The following is a 17515-nucleotide window of genomic DNA, read 5'->3' as shown; positions in this document are numbered from 1 at the left end:
TTCTATTGTATTCTTTGTATTTTAATAATTTGGTATAAATGTTACCTTTTAAAAAGCGTAAATCTTGTAATATTTGTTCAGAAAAAATGATAAAATGTTTGAGTATTGGAAGAAGTTTATTGTTACGGGCGAGTGCTCAAAGTGTTGTTCCCTTCAGGTTTGTTATAGTTTTTAATCGCATCGTATTATAAACAGCTTTCTCCGGATATTATAATTATAAGATTAAAATAAGTTTTTAAAGCCCTGAATTGCCTAAGGCACGGGATCACAAAACTAGTTTTAATCAGGGTTTCGGATCCGCATTGATTGTATGCGGATCCGGATCCTCAAAATTTGGTCAGTGCGGAACCGGATCCGGATCCTTGACAATAAAAATAAAATCACCAAATTATTCAAAAAAAAAATTATTCTTTAATTCGAAGTCAAAAATACTTTTAATTTTCAAGTCTGAACCTAAACCTTAAAGATTGGCTCTCATCAAGAGAATGTCTGAGATTTTATATAAAGGGGTAGTTTCACGAAATGCATTTGAACTTAATTTAGTGAATCGTATATTTTTTCCTAGTTAATGGGTTAAGCTACATTTAAATAGCATATATTTGAAATGAATTCAATTTTCTACCACGTAGTTTTTAAAATATCAAGACTTGAAAATTGTCTTTTTGTGATATATGCAATTTAAAAAGACGATTTTCAAGTCTTGATATTTTAAAAACTACGTGGTAGAAAATTGAAATTCTTTCAAATATATGCCATATAAATGTAGTTTAAACATTTAACCAGGATAAAATATGCGGTTCATTAAATTAAGTTTAAATGCATTTCATGAAACTACCCCTTTAGGTAGATTTTTCCATTTTTTCCGCATTTTTTTTGAGTCCAAGGATCCGGATCCTTTGACTCAAAAATATGCGGATCCGGATTCGAAACCCTGGTTTTAATATTTTGATTGTACATTTGTATATTGGTAGAAAACTGGATATGATACATAATTTTTCAGTATTGGTTGTAATCCAGCGGATATAAATCGGTTTCGAAGCAATACTGGAAAATCAGAGATAGTAAGGGAATTTAGCGCTGTAAATTAGACTTATATCCAATTATATTAAACCTGTTCTCTAATTCGTTAGCATAAAAAAAAATTTGGGTGCTTTTGTTAAATAATGACGGTTGGGTGCAAACTAGCAGGGTCCCAACTTATTCACCAATAATTTAAATCTAAAAAAGGAATATTTTTTATCATCAATTGGGATCAACTTTTACTAATCGTCCATTATTCTTAAAAGGCAAAATCTTACGTATAGTATGATCGTTTTATAAATTTTGATTTTAGAACTGTAATGTGGCCGGAAAGATTTGAAGATCCCATATCCGATATGAAAGAATTAAAGAGGATTAAAGGATCCACAGAATACCAAAGAAAAGTAGCTGTACCTCTAAAGGTAGGAGGGTGGTAATTTAAAGAAAAATATTTGGATCTAGTTCAGTTAGTGAAATATTTCTGGTAACGATTATCTCTATAAATCGACGAACTGCTGACGGCTAAACGGTGAAATGTTTTGATTATGCTGGCACAAAATTGTAAACTTTAAAAGGAGACCTACAAATAATCTGGAATAGCCTTTACTCATTAACGCACATTAATCTCGCAGTGCACATAAACGCACGTAAAAAAAGCTTTCCCTGTGCATCCTTGGATCTTAGCTATTTCAGATTATCTATAGGCCTTCTTATGCCGCTTAAAACGGTCTGCAGACATGGCCTGTACGTTCAGCACAGTTTGGCAACTGGCAGCCTTTAAAGTTGATAGGGTAAGGGGGGGGAAGTTTCGGTAAGGGGCTATTCTCGGTAAGGGGCTATTCTCGGTAATTTCGACCTACCTTCATTAAATGACCTTTTTTTCCATGTTCCTTTCAAATGACAGAAAAAAACATAAAAGCAAATTTGTTCCTTATTAAATTGCCTACAATTTTTTTGTGAGATGAATATTAATGGTACTTATTGGGTCTCAAAGTCGGACGAAAATTTTTTTTTTTCCAAAAATTTTTTAGTAGGTGTGTAAAGATCGACCTACACAAAAATTGGTAAGACCTAGAGCTGATCTGAAAAACTTTTTGAACTAGAAATTGCCCGCTTTTTCCAAATCCGTTGAGAGCTTTAAAATCGGGTTAATATTTTTTTCAAAAATGACCCAAGTTGGCGCCGGGGGAAAAATCGGTAATTTCAAAAGAAATTAAAATTCAACTTTTAAGGTCATGTTTTCATGTTTTCTTTTGTCAAATCTATTATTCCATAAGGACTTTTTAAGAATTAGGCCTAAAAATGAATAGAACAGATAAAAAACAAAACAAAAAATTAATTTTATTTTTTGAATCAAAATTTTGCGAGGAAAAAATCAAAATTTCTGGTCCTTTGAAAAAAAAATATTTTTGACATAGGAGGAATAGTCCGATCTTTATGAATTTTTTTGTGGTTAATCCCAATCACCTATACTAATTATGATTTATTACGCTTGTTTGGTCGTTTGGCCTTTTTTCATCGATTTTTTTAAGGTAAAATGTAGTCAAGATTTTTGCAAAGATGACACTTTTGCTTCAAATTAAATTTTTAAGGTTAATTTTTAATCAATTTTCATGTTTTTTGGGCTAAATCTATAGTTCAATGTGAGCTTTTTTAGGATCAGGCCTAAAAAGTAATAAAATATTTTTTTTCTTATATTAATTTTAAGTTTTTAAAAAAAAAATTTTCGAAAAAAAAAATCGAAAATTCGCGTCTTTCAAAAAAATTCATTTTTAACATAGAAGGAATAGTCCGATCATTATGAAACTTTTTGTGGATAATCCCTATAACCTCTACTAATTATGATTATTTATGTTCGACTGGCCGTTTGGCCGTTTTTCATCGATTTTTTTAGGTTGAAAAAAATTACCGATATTTCCCCCGGTGGTGGGGAAATATCGGTAACTTTTTTGCGGTCAATTTCGGCCAACTTCTAAAAGTCCTAGGATGATGTCCTTATAGGACCTGATAGTCCTTTCCGTAAGCTTTCTACTGGTCTTGGTTTCATTTGAAAATATTAATATTTACCCCATTTTTTTTCAAAAAAAAACGAAAAAAAAACGAAATTTCCCCCCCCCCCCTCTTACCCTAGACTTTTGGAGATAATCGTTACCAGGAACATTTTACATTGGACTGCACCAAATCAAAATATTTAAATAAAGTTTCAAAGATATATCTGTAAAATATAGAAATATATGATTTAGAATTTTCCATAGGTATATTTGTGATCTTTAAACATAACTTGATAATATGACCTTACTCTAAAATATTTGGAATACAAATTTTGAAAAAATTATGTTAATTATTTTATTTGAAGACAATGATTATTATTTAATATATTCAAATTTTTAGGCTGCACTAAAAGATGTTTCTTTTGCTTATTTCCAGGTGGGTATTTTCTATTTTTATTTTTGAATCTACTCCATAATTCACTGTTTTATCGTACGATCAACGCTAGGGTAAAGTATATTTTACTCTGGCGCTATTTTTGCTAGACCTCTATTTTTTCTTGTGTACAATTACATTCCCATCATAATGTAAAATCTGTAAGTATAAAACATCTACGGCGTAGGGTCAGTCTGTTTTTGGGTAGCATTTTAGCTGATTTTATCTTTTGCAATTAATTTCAGATTTGGTCCGTATTTAAAAAGTGGGAGGTAGGTTGTGCTGAAGTTCCGTAAAGGTGTGAGTTTTAAGGCTTAAAAACATATATAAATTTTTTGGCCTATGGTTCTATTTAATAAGGAATAGTTAATATTATCGTTCTACTACTGTTTTTAAGCCTTAAAACTCACACCTTTACGGTATTTTAGCACAACCTACCTCCCCCTTTGTAGGGATTATTATCAACATTAAAAAAATACTATTATGCAGTTAGTTGGTGGTTTCTAAGTCATAATAACTATTGATTCATTCAAAACCGATTGATATCCACTGGATTAGAATTGGTTCTCAGACATACTGGAAATCAGCATCGTATTACAGACAATTTTCCACGAGTATTGAAATAAAGACCATAAAATTAAAACCAGTATTGTTAGAACCGAACCTTCGACCCTATGGTAACAACCTGGTTTTAATCTGATATTTTCTCATTTTGATATCCGCGGATAACTGACTATGATAAAATCTATAAATAATGCGATGATTTTTTCATCCACATCTTTTTTGCAGGATCCTCTTTTACTGAAATTTACAAAGATGGTTCAGCTTCACTCTGATGGACTTAGAGGAGAAATGATTATGCTTAAAACTTATGAAATTATTAAGGTATTATATTCTTGTTTTTTTACAGGTACACTTTACGGTTCATTACTGCAAAAATTAAGTATGAAATTATTAATCTTGACTAGATCAATTCCATATAGCTACACAAGATGCGTAGATTTCATTTCTAGCAACCAGAAAATCCAATTGAATCTAATCTTTGAGGAAAGGGGACTATCCACGAACCAGAGCGAGTGTTTAATGTTTATGTTTAATATTTGCTTTGTCGACTAAAAAGTTCACCATGGTTTTATATGAAAAAACTTTGAAATGTAAAGCAATTTTTAAAGCAATATCATCAAATGCTTTGTTGAGTTCAAAGGACAAAATAAAATAACACTGCAGAAAAGCATCAAATATTGTAAATTGCAAAAGTACATTAATTAAACTGTTTTACAAGTTACCAATTCTTTTTCTAAATATACATTTTTAATCACAATAATTCTTTTGTGTCAAAGCTTTTAAACAACAGTTTGAACTCATCAAAACATTCGATAATATTGCACCAAACAATGCTTAACATTTCAAAGTTTTTTTTTCATATAAAACTATGGTGAAACCTAACTTTTTTTTGTCGATAAAGCAAATATTAAACATAAACCTAGTATATTTACTGAAAAAATACTATGGGTCAATGCTGAAAGATGCTTAGAATCACTTGCTCTGCTTCGTGGTTAGTCCTCTTTAGTTTGGAAATTTTAAGTTCAAATTTCACCCTCCAGCGGGTCCTTTAAGTGTGTTAAAGAAACCTGTTAATTTTCAGTCATTATAATTTGTATATTATTTCAGTCAATTCAGCTTAAGAAAGGCAAGGGTGTAGAAACTGACCCATCTATAATTATCAAACAGGCCATTGAGAATGCCAGGTAGGAACTTTTTGTATCCTTTACTTTAACTATAAACCTACAGAATCTTTTTCCAGTATGGCATAGAAACCGATTAAAATCTGTTGGTTTATAACCAGTTGTGACCCGTAAAGAAACAATATGTATATCATTGTAGAAAATTTGGTGGATTCTTAAAGAAAGTTTGCCCCACTAATCGCTTGGGGCAAAATTGTTTTCGTGATAAATTCACCAAAATCACATTAAAAATCTCTTCACGAAAAGGATTTTTCACGATAACAAATTTGCCCCACTAAGCGATTAGTGGGGCAATTTTTTTTAAAGAATCCACCTCTGTTTAATTTCAACTTCTAATTCATACTGAAAAATCGTGTATCTTTTGTTGGCCACACGGTGCCAACAAAACTGGAATTAATCCAATTTATTTTTCCTTTTTCCGACGCGAAAAAACTCTTTATAATACGATGTAATAAATAAATATTCTCAATCTTTTGGAATTAGGTTAAGTCCTGTTTCTAAATATTCTTTCCATAGGAATCAGTTAGGCCTGCATCTCAGCCAATGCATTTACATCTGATTTATTTACACAAGCCGAGCGTAAAGAGAATTTCTAGTTGTACACTTAGTCTTTATTATGACATTTAACAGCCTTTGACAATTAGAAGAGGCTTGACTAAAACAGTTTATATTCAGGCCGTACCTAATCTTGGAGAAAGTGAGGGTTGGAGGTGTACAATATAGAGTACCAGCACCTATTACTGAAACCAGGTACGATTATTTTCAGGGTTATTTTTGTATATATTTGTTATGTTGCTTATGGATAAATTTCCTTGTCTAGCATTTCATATCCTAAATATCCATAGTGTTTATTACCCTCCATGGTACTTATTTAATTTAGTTAAATATATATTATATATTTGATTCCTACTTTGAAAATTTGACATGGATCATATTTTCTCTTATGCAGATTACAATTACTGGTTGAAACCTTTGGACAATCAACTTAATGAACTTATCAAAATTAAATAAAAGTCCCCAAATTATTTAGCCAACGTTATAATAAAAAGATATTATAATTATGTGGGGACTAGTGTAATAAACGGCCCATTATCTACTCAATCCATGATTAAATTATGTTTTTTAGATCCTATTTCGAGGGAATGAGATGGATCCACCATTCTGCCAGAGACGAGAGAGGTAATCCCAGATGGATTGCAAGAAAAAAGAATCCTGATGAACCTGTGAGACCTTCAATTATGTAAGTTTTTATCTCAGTACTAGGGATCTTTAGGAAAAAGTCAATAGAGGATAGATTTATATACATTCCCAATGATGTTAAACAAAATATCCCCTTATTTAAGATAGAAATATTGGTTGATAAGATTAGAAAATCAGTTGAATTTTGTGGATAGAACTTAAGAATTTTATGTTCAGTCTTCCTAAGGTCGTCTTGGGGGTGTTGGGTTCGTATCTCACAGCTAGACATCATAACTAAACACGTTAAAACTGTTCTTACTGCCATGCTGCTTTGCTTGATGCGCCTCATAAAAAGTTAGAATAGGTAGAGTGAATACTTAGCCAAAAACAGGCGGAACTCATTACCAACTTTCACTATTTGTAGGATCTGGGAAGCATTAGCCAAAGAGATAATAGATGCCTATAATAATACAGGAAGAGCGGTTGCCAAGAAAATTGAATATCACAGGAAAACTTTTATTCTTTTTATATTTTAGTTATAAAAGATTTTTAAAGCCTTTGTTTTGAAATCTTCTTATCAAGTAGGTATAGACAAAAACTATGACTTTGTATTTTTGACTTAATGAAAGCATATGACAGCATACTTCTTGAACCTATATTTATTCTGATCATAATAATTATGTGTAATGGGAAAGTTTCCATTGAGTTTTTAGTAAAGATGAAATTTTTTTAGGGGCTGTTTAAAGCTTAAATTGACAAGTTCATAGAATGATAGTATTCCTTATATTACATTAAGTGTATGATGTACTTTGTACAATACATCTCTCATTATGTCCCTTGATTAAATTGTAAGTTTTCAAATAAAAAATGAAAGTTTAATTTTCTTTAGGATTTGCGATCAGAATAGAGCATATGCTCACTACAGAAGAACAAAATAATTTAATATTTTAATGATGTTTTTGTTACTACCTAATCATAATACTTTTAAGCCAATGTTAATTTGTATTAACCATACTTTCAGATGATTCTACAAAAGATTCGAATACAAAATGTTAACCCAAGGTCTAATTCTTTAAGATTAATGAAAAGACTGATGTCATCAAATGAACCTGAAACTAAAGCAGATAAACCTCAAAGTCAACCCAGAGTGTTTTCTGGAATTCAACCTACTGGGACTGTACATTTAGGTAAATAATTAAGACACTGTTAGAATTTTAATAACCTATGATATCGCAGTTTATAGACAATAGCGTTTAATGCATTTACATAGGTACTATTTGTAAGTTTTGAACACTTTTTTTAGGGGGGGGGGGGTGTTAAAATTTAATATATCAGTCACAGAAATTTTGAGGGATAAGATAATCAACAGGGAGGGATAAGATAATTGGGATGATGAGGAACTACCGCTTCCACGCAGCTCACCCGGACCGTGGTCTGATGATACATGAAGCTGTGCCAGATTAGTTCAACCGTGCTGGAGAGGTTTGTGGGGAGGATCCTGACAGAGAGTAGTCCCTGGTCCTCCAGGTTGGGGGTTGGGCGTAGGGCTGACAACCCTATCCCATAAAAAAAATTACATTGTTACAGAAACACTGACAAATACTTCTACAAATTCTTCAAATAATCTTGATTATGCTGAGGCCTCTGTAAACGCAGAACAAATGACGTCTAGCCGATGATCCTCAGCCCACACAAGATTTTCAAAATAGGAACCTGGAACATTAGGACTTTATACCAAGCTGGTAAGCTTGAAAATGTTGCAAGGGAAATGTTAAGATACAACCTTGAAATTCTGGGACTTGCTGAGGTCAGATGGGACAATTCTGGTGAACACAAACTTTTGTCTGGCCAGAAACTGCTCTATTCTGGAGTCCAAACTCAAGATCAAGTCCACACCCATGGTGTTGGTCTTTTACTGTCGAAAGCTGCTCAAAAATCTTTAATTTCATGGATACCACATGGACACAGACTTCTTGAAGCAACTTTTAAAACAAAGAACAAGAAAATCAAACTTAAGGTGATATATGGCTATGCCCCTACAAATGATGCAAGTGATGAAAATAAAGACCAATTCTATGATCAACTGGAGAACATCATTTCAAAAAACAAAAGTTCTAAAGACATTACATTATTTCTTGGAGACTTAAATGCCAAAGTTGGCACATGTAATGTTGGCATCGAACATGTTATGGGAAGAGAAGGTCTAGGTATCAAAAATGATAATGGTGATCAATTGATAGACTTCTGCACAAGACAAGAATTGGTTATAGGTGGAACCATCTTCCCCCACAAAGATATTCATAAGACAACATGGATATCTCCTGATGAAAGAACAAAAAATCAGATTGACCACATTTGCATAAATAAAAAATTCCGAAACTCTCTTTTAGATGTCAAAGTTAGGAGAGGAGCTGATGCAAACACAGATCACTATCTTGTCACTGCCAATCTGCAGCTAAAGTTAAAGGCTGTGGACAAGCCTAAGCAAACAAGACGGAAGTTTGACACAAAAAAGTTGACAAATGACCAAATAAGAGCAGACTTCATTCTCACTTTGAGAAACAGATTCCTGGCATTGCAAGAAGCAGCTGATGATGAGTCAAATGTAAATGATGATTGGAAAAAGATCAAAACAGCAATAAACAACACCAGCAGTGAAATCTTAGGCCATCAAAAAATTGAAGCTAAACCTTGGATATCTGATGAATCTATAACCCTTATCGAGGAGAGAAGAAAGATCAAGGAAAAAATCTTGAATGCTTCAGATATTGAAAAGATTATACTTAATCAAGAATACAAGGACTATAACAAAAAAATTAAGAAATCTGTACGCAGAGATAAAAGGAGATTTACTGAAAATTTAGCAAATGAAGCGGAGGAAGCAATGAAACAAAACAACCTAAAAGATGTTTACCAAATAACAAAGAAACTTACAGGAAAAGCTAAGAAAAATGCTAGTAATCATATTAAAGACAAAGATGGACATATAATCGATAATGATGATGGTATAGAAGCAAGATGGGTTGAACACTTTAGCTCACTTTTAAACAGACAGGCACCTACAAACCCTGCTGTAATACCTCCAGCTGAAACAAACCTGGATATAAACTGCAATGCCCCAACTATAGAGGAGATCAAATCTGCAATCATAAGCTTGAAAAACAATAAGGCTGTTGGCCCTGATGATATAACAGCTGAAGTCTTGAAGGCTGATGTAAATCTATCTGCCGAAATTCTTCATCCTTTAATCTACAAAATCTGGACAAAAGAAACATTCCCAGACGACTGGAAGAATGGATTTATTACCATTCTTGCAAAGAAAGGAGATCTCACTCTTTGCGACAGCTATAGAGGAATCATGCTGTTGTCTATTCCTGGAAAAGTATTAAGTAGAGTTATTTTAAACAGAATGAGAAATACTGTAGACAAATTACTCAGAAATAATCAAGCTGGTTTCAGATCAAACAAATCATGCACAGATCAAATATCTACGCTCAGAATTATCCTGGAGCAGTCAGCTGAATTTAACTCCTCAACATATATTAACTTTATTGACTACTCCAAAGCATTTGACTCCATCGACAGAGAATCACTCTGGAAGATTATGGCTCATTATGGAATACCTACAAAAATCATAAACCTTATCAAAAAAATGTATGAAGACTCTGGTGGACAAATCCTCTTTAAGGGGAAGCTAAGCAAATTCTTTCAAATATTGACTGGTGTAAGACAAGGTTGTCTACTTTCACCTTTCTTATTTTTACTTATAATTGACTGGATAATGAAAAACAGTGTAAATGGAAAAACTGGTATCCAGTACTTTCTAACAAAGAAACTAGAAGATCTTGACTTTGCAGATGATATAGCCTTACTATCCCACACTCATGACCATATGCAAGAAAAAACCTCAAAAATTGCAGAAAAATCTGCACAAGTAGGATTAAATATCAATGTTGCTAAGACCAAAATCATGAAATTAAATCCAAAATGCAACAGAGTTGTTAAAATAGGAAATGAATCTATAGAAGAAGTTGACAAGTTTACATACCTTGGAAGTGTTGTTACTCCTTCCGGTGGTACTGAAGAGGATGTAAATGCAAGAATAAACAAGGCAAGAACTGCTTTTAGCCAACTAAACAAAATCTGGGACTCTAAAATCTTAAGACAAAAAACAAAGATCAAAATATTCAATTCTAATGTCAAGTCAATCTTGTTATATGGATCAGAATCTTGGTTTCTGAACAAGAAACAAGAAGATAAACTTCAAGTTTTCATAAATAAATGTCTTAAAAGAATCTTTAAGATATTTTGGCCTACTACCATTAGGAACAAAGACCTGTGGGAAAGGAGTGGCCAAGAAAAAATTGCCTCTCAAATCAATAAGAAGAAATTAAGATGGCTAGGCCACACCCTTAGAAAAGAAGGTGATGATATAACAAAACATAGTTTATATTATAACCCTCAAGGACAGTGAAATAGGGGGAGGCCAAAAAATACCTGGAGGAGACAGCTGGAAAAAGAGCTGAAGGATCCGAAGTTGAGAAATACAGAGAAAAAAGCACAAGACAGAAGAAAATGGAGAAAGTTTGTCAGCGGCCAATGCTCCCCCCAAGCGGAGTGAAACGGCTGGTACAGAAGATAATTAACAATAAATAAGGACAAACAAAACTATCCCTTCTGTAAATTAAAATTATTAGTTGGAAAGTTTGGACAAAATTGTTTGGAACCCATCTATCAAAATTAGATAAAAGTACCCAAAGATTTTAGCCAATGAATAAGATAACTTGGTCATAACTTAGGGAACCAAATATAAAATTTAATGTCCCCTTCCTCTCATGTAATAATATTCTTTTCACTTTACCTAAACAAATAAATTCAGAAATTATTTTTAGGAAATTATTTGGGTGCTGTAAAGCGGTGGGGAGAAGAATTATCTGTAGAAAATAGACTAAATAAAGTAAATTTATTTTGTGTTAAGTATCGAAGTTACTCTTCAAATTAGCCGTGTTTGTCTGTTTATCTGTAACTAACGGTTTTCATATTTTATACCTTATTTTTTTATACCTAAGCAAATTTTTGACTCTTTGAACCTTTGTTTTCTTGTAGGTAAAGATAACAATTAAATAAATGCATTTTTTAAATTTGATAAGGCCAGATTATTTGTTTTATTTACATAATCATACCTTTTTTTAGATTTATTGTGTAGTAGATCTCCATGCAATTACATTACCACAAGACCCTAAAACTTTAAGGTAAAGTTTCTATTGAGATTTTAGAATTTCCCTCAAAGTTCCTTCACTCCCTTATTTTGAAATATATTTCTTTTGTTTGTTTATTACTTTAGGTTATATTGGTTATACAGGCCAGAATAGCCCCACATAAGTTAGGCATTGAGAAAAAAACATATATTCCCTCTTATTTACAATTAATCTCAAAAACAAGGATGGGAGGTTTAGTGCTTGCTGGGAAAGCACCTGATTTTTTAAAATTAGGTGCTTTCACAAGGAAGTATTTTTTCAGTAGCAATATTCAATCTTACAGCCAATCCTTTGATTACATAAACCTTGTCTGTTCATAAAATGAAAGTTCTTTATTATAATTTCCCCATTCTTGCACGGTGATACGAATCTGACACTACGCTTTAATCTTCATTCGTGGGTTTATTCAAATACTTGAAACTTATAATCTTATTTGTCAAGGTCTGGTATAAAGAAAATGACCGCTAGCCTGGTAGCTTGCGGGTTAGATCCAGATAAATGTATTCTTTTCCAACAATCTACTGTTAAGGTATAACATTAACATAGTATTTCATAATTTAAGCTTATGTAGGAATTATTTTACTAAATTTTTATGCCATCTCTTGCTGGTTACAGTTTTTATATTTAAAGTGTCTTTTCTAGCTCAAACCTGCCCCTCCCCTATATTTTGAACAAATTAAAATAAGGGTATGTAAAGGGAGTTAGTATTTTTCTCATATGTGTTACCCTGCGTTGAGACCCAATACCCAATATAACCTGTCCTACACTTTTAAACAAACAAACGAAAATTTATCCCATCCCTTATATTCAATTTTTTCTTTTTTTTTATTAACAAGACACAGGGAAATCAAAGACAAAATAAAATACCCTATTATTAGAAAAATATTTGATTTATATGATGAATAATTTTAGGAGCATGCAGAGCTTTGTTGGATTTTGGGTACCGTTTGTACAGTTCCTAGATTAGGTACATATATCTTTTTTTTTATAAACGAAATATAAGAAGGTACCTAAGTATAGGAGTGAATTTTGTTTGAAAATATTTTATTGAGTTTGATGTGCACAAAAAAAAATATTATCGTGGTATCGATTCACTACCTAACCATTTTTCAAACTATAAAAACAAATAAAGTAAAGCATCTATGACTTATATTTACAACTTGTTAGGATATATTTTTTTTTTTCATAATGCAAATTTAACTAATATTTAATAGAAACCTAGTATATTAATCAAACCTTACTTGATATCACTGCTGGAAGGTGCTTAACATACGTAGTCTTCTTTTCATTTCATATTTGATCTTGGATTTCTTACTGTTATTCTAGAAACCAATTAACAAATAAGATTAAAACTTAACTCACCCGGTCAATTTGAAAAGCTTGTTCTGAAAGCACTAAGTAACAGATTAAAGGTTTTGTGTCTCTTGTTTGTAAAGGTTTCATGAATTATCCATCTATTGTTACTTTCACTGTCTCGAGGCCTTTGATTATTAGGTAATGGTTCTTCTTGGTTATCTAAAACAAGAGTGCATTACATTAACAATCTCTCTAGAATCTAATTTTCAACCACATTATGTTTCTATTTCAGCACAATTAACGCAGTATAAAGAAAAGTCTGCCAAACTAAAAGAAGTTCTATTAGGTAAATAACTTTGTTTGATAATGGCACATAATTTATTATGTACTACAGTAGTTCAGTAATTGAAGTAAAAGAATAGAGGGGGCAGGGGTAAAATAACTGTATGTACATTGTTCACGGGGCGGAGACACTGTGTCGACTTTCAATTGGGTCTTTTTATATCAGCCAATAGCGTCGGAATTATTAATACAACTAAGCCGCTGCGAAAGAGCAGAAAGCAATTTTCTAGCAGACGAAAAACGTCACTTCCACTGGAACCAGGTAGTTGTCTGGGTTACATTTATTGTGCAGCAATATAAAGCTAATATAGATATAGTTGAGAAAAATACTTATAAAGTAGCTCTCATACAGTGCATGCTTATGTGAAAAACATTTCATATTTAGTAATATTAGATTAGGTCAAAGAAAAGTGCCTTGAAAAAAATATGACGTCATAGATAGAAACGAATAATTTTCAACAGTAATTACAGAGTATATTTAATTTTTTAGGACTGTATCTGTATCCTGTATTACAGTCAGCTGATATTTTATTATACAAAGCAACAGATATACCCGTAGGGGAGGATAATATACAAAATATTCAAATAGCCCAGGTAGTTTATGCAATGATTTTACAAAGACATTTGATCATTTCATATATTTACATTTGGTCAAAATTAAGAACAATTTTACTCAATAAGCGAATTTGACTAAACAGTAGCACACAACTATACGGAAAATTCGCGAAAAAAGACCTTCTTTAATTTTAAATGGAATCTTGTTATATACTTAATCATAAGGTTTTGTTTTCAGCATTTAACAAAGAATTTCAACCTAATGTATGGCAACTACTTTCCGAAACCTAAGGTAACAATGTTTATTGTTTATCACATACCTAATCTATAATGTATATAAAAAAAACTACATACATACGAGCGATGAATCAATAATCGAAGGTTGGATATACAAACATATTCTAGTTCTTGTATAGTTGTAATGGATATAAGATATGTGGATATTATGAGAGATTCTCGTTACTCGTAAATGTTACTCCCAGCTATCTTCTAATAAAACGATAACGCCCCCTCCCCTTATGACTTTACCCCATCCCCTCCCCCCTGACCATGGAGGGACGTATTGACCAAACACTTAGGACTATATTAGCAACCTAAATTGACGACAAAACTCCACGGGCACAATATCCAATAGAATAGCCGTGCTTCTAATAAAGACATATAGGCAGCTTATACCAATAACAAAATTGATTTTTTAAAAATCACAAAACCTATACGTGTTTTTCAGCTGTCGTTGGGGGGCAAAACATCGTAATATTGACGACTTCTACATTTGCCCCCCAAATTTTTTAAAAGATTTATTTTGCTTGTTGGTTATACCTTATTCCTGACATACAGGTACCACTTCATTGTAATATTTAATACTTTGTGCTTTGGAAATATTTATTTAGTTCTTTATTGCAACAATGCCTAGAGGCATAACCGTGCTTGAAATATTAAAAACCCGGTGGGTAAAACGGTTGGTTCTATTTCAGGCTATTTTACCGGACAGTAATAACGCCCGAGTTCGAAGCTTGAGAAATCCAGAAAAGAAAATGTCCAAATCGGATCCGGATACTAAATCCTGTATTTATATCGATGACGAACCAGGTAAGATTTGCTTGTAGCATAGCTACTGAAAAATAGGAGATGTCCATTCATACTTCATTGCCAGTTATTTGCATAAATCACAAAACTATCTGTACTACAAAAAAAATGTCTTTCCGTCCGAACGTCTAAATCTTACGATCTCGGTAACCGCTGAACCGATTGGATTCTACTATTAAGGGAATATTCCTACTGGTCCTGTGACGGTTTTAGGTTATTTTCTTTGGGGGGTTGTGACACCCTAACCCCTCCAATTTTTTTTGTTAACTAAACACATGATAATTGAATTGAAATATTTTGCTTATTTATAAAGAATTTACTTATTTTAATCATCATAATAATTTCTAATTCAGATATTATAAGAGACAAAATAAAGAAAAGTGTAACAGATACAATTAAAGAAATAAGATATGACCCTGAAATTCGTCCAGGTTCGTAATTATCATTATTGTACATTTACAGTTAATATCAGGGCTCGTCAGCTGTGCGTCATCTGCCAGTAAGCCTCAGAAAATCAACCTTTCATATTTTTTTTAAAAATCAGCTGGAAGTCTAACATGACCTAAATATGGCAGTCCCTCTTTGAAAGCATCCATACGGGTGAGGCTGACGCGCGGCTGCTGAGCCCTGATAAATATAGTTTGACTCGGCAGTGGCAGGGATCTCCGGGGATAAGAAAATGGATTATTGGATAATATATAAATAATAATTATAAATATTTTCTCTCGAAAAAATTTGGACATTGCTAGTTTGATAATGATCAAGTTATTAAAGTACCCAAAGTCAACGAATTGGAGAATATGTTTATAAAAATTTGTGCACCTATTATAATTTACAAAAAATTCGACCGAAGTAGTGAGAAATGCCAAATTCTTTTTAAAAATCACTTATTTGTTCATGTTATTTATTTAGGAGTAGCAAATCTAATGTTAATCCAAGCATCATTAAGTAATCAAACTCCAGAACAAGTTGAACAATTTATCATGGAAAATGATATGAATAAGGTGGAGTTTTCTTCAATATTTATTGTAGATGAATTCCTAGAAAATAATACGGGAATGGTCTCTTTCGTGGCAACGCCCCTTAAGTAGCGATTCGTCGTATTTTTAAAATGGCTTTTATAGGTTAGGTTAGGTTATATTAGGTTAGGTGATTGCCCCACAGGGTTAGGCAATTGGCCCCGCAGGGGCTAGAAATAGGAGAAAAGCTACTGTGAAAAATACGAAGAATCACCCCTTAAGGTGCGTTGCCACGAAAGGGACTATACCAAATAGGTAATACTTATAGCTTATGAAAGAATTTGAGTCAATATTTTTTTTATAGTTGATGGTTATCTTCAACTTTTGGCGAAGTACCCGTTATCGTCGTTTATTTCTGGATCAATTAGACAACATATAATTAAAAAATTTAAAGATATTACATTTTATTTATTGAAACAATGAGGCTTATAGCCGCTTCTCTGAAAATGCATTAATTATGGGTGAAAGTTTTCTTTAAAAAAAAACTTGATTTATGATTCAGGTGAAGTTTAAAGAAATGGTTACAGACTCTTTAATTCAACATTTGTCCCCTATCAGAGCTGAAATGAACAGGTGATTTGCTTACAGAAATAATTACCAATACCATGTCTAAAAGGGGACTATGCACTAAGGAGATCATGTGATGTTAAGTACTTTCCAGCAGTTCGATTAATGTAGTTTGGCATTTAACGGCATTAAATGATGTTTTAATGTGTTATTTTATTTTGCACTCTGAACTAAACAAAACATTTGACGATATTTCTTTTAAAAAAATTTAACATTTCAAAGTTTTTTCATATAAAACCATGGTAATATTACTATATTAAACAGAAACGTAGTATATTCACCAAAAATATTACTTAAACTCACTGCTGGAAGGTTATTAAAATCACTTGCTATTTTTCATGCACAGTACCCTTTAAAGCACAGATACTCTGTACCTAACTAGGATGTTTCAGTTTGATTTTAAAGTAATCATCATTTATCAGACTTGTGTCATTTTGTTGTTAATAATTCCAAAGACTTTGTACTTCTTTCTTATTGCTTAGGCGACTCATGGATAAAATTGCTTTTGTAATGTCAAATACAAATTAAAAGGTTTGAAACAAATGGATATATTATACTTGGATCTGACACCAGATTTTCTTGTTCTCTAATAAAGTGAAATTCACAGCTGGCTAAAAATAACGAAATATCCCTCTTTAAACCCACCCCCTCCCATCCTACTGGATGAACAAACTGACCAATATATGAATTCCATATGATTTTTTCCCCTGTCATAATATCCACGTATATATTCTATACCCATTTTGAAACAAGCTTTTTAAATTTTAGGTTATTGAAGGACGAAATTTATCTTGATAGCATATTAAAGCAAGGAGAAGAAAGTGCAAGGGACATAGCGTCACAAACTATCACGGATGTAAAGAAACTTGTTGGATTTCATTAATCAAAATAAGTGATACTTAGGTGAATTGAAAATTTAAATTTACATGTTAAAATTACTTTTAGTACCTATGGATAAGTAGTTATATATGGAGAATTATTAACGTTTTGGCTTAATAAACAAAAAATTAATTCAACATATGAG

At 32.2% G+C, this 17515-nt stretch overlaps 2 protein-coding genes across 2 annotated transcripts; both read left to right on the top strand.

The window, feature by feature from the left end:
• Positions 1 to 59: 59 nt before the first annotated feature.
• Positions 60 to 7390, top strand: mRpS7 (mitochondrial ribosomal protein S7). The gene is made up of 9 exons (XM_080171807.1): positions 60 to 157; positions 1334 to 1442; positions 3412 to 3447; positions 4234 to 4329; positions 5116 to 5192; positions 5865 to 5939; positions 6316 to 6429; positions 6793 to 6878; positions 7260 to 7390. The coding sequence occupies exons 1-9, from the start codon at positions 87 to 89 to the stop codon at positions 7304 to 7306; spliced, it is 711 nt and encodes a 236-aa protein (XP_080027933.1). The 5' UTR covers positions 60 to 86; the 3' UTR covers positions 7307 to 7390.
• On the top strand, positions 7390 to 17468 carry LOC145328208 (tryptophan--tRNA ligase, mitochondrial-like). The gene is made up of 13 exons (XM_080171805.1): positions 7390 to 7555; positions 11261 to 11325; positions 11562 to 11620; positions 12068 to 12155; positions 12539 to 12593; positions 13215 to 13268; positions 13755 to 13858; positions 14058 to 14111; positions 14794 to 14908; positions 15259 to 15336; positions 15818 to 15909; positions 16427 to 16497; positions 17260 to 17468. The coding sequence occupies exons 1-13, from the start codon at positions 7390 to 7392 to the stop codon at positions 17372 to 17374; spliced, it is 1116 nt and encodes a 371-aa protein (XP_080027931.1). The 3' UTR covers positions 17375 to 17468.
• The last annotated feature ends 47 nt before the right edge of the window (positions 17469 to 17515 follow it).

The sequence above is a fragment of the Acartia tonsa genome, chromosome 9, assembly GCF_053477335.1.
Source record: "Acartia tonsa isolate MP-2025a chromosome 9, ASM5347733v1, whole genome shotgun sequence".
NCBI lineage: Eukaryota > Metazoa > Arthropoda > Copepoda > Calanoida > Acartiidae > Acartia > Acartia tonsa.
This window is presented reverse-complemented; position numbering and strand designations above follow the sequence as displayed.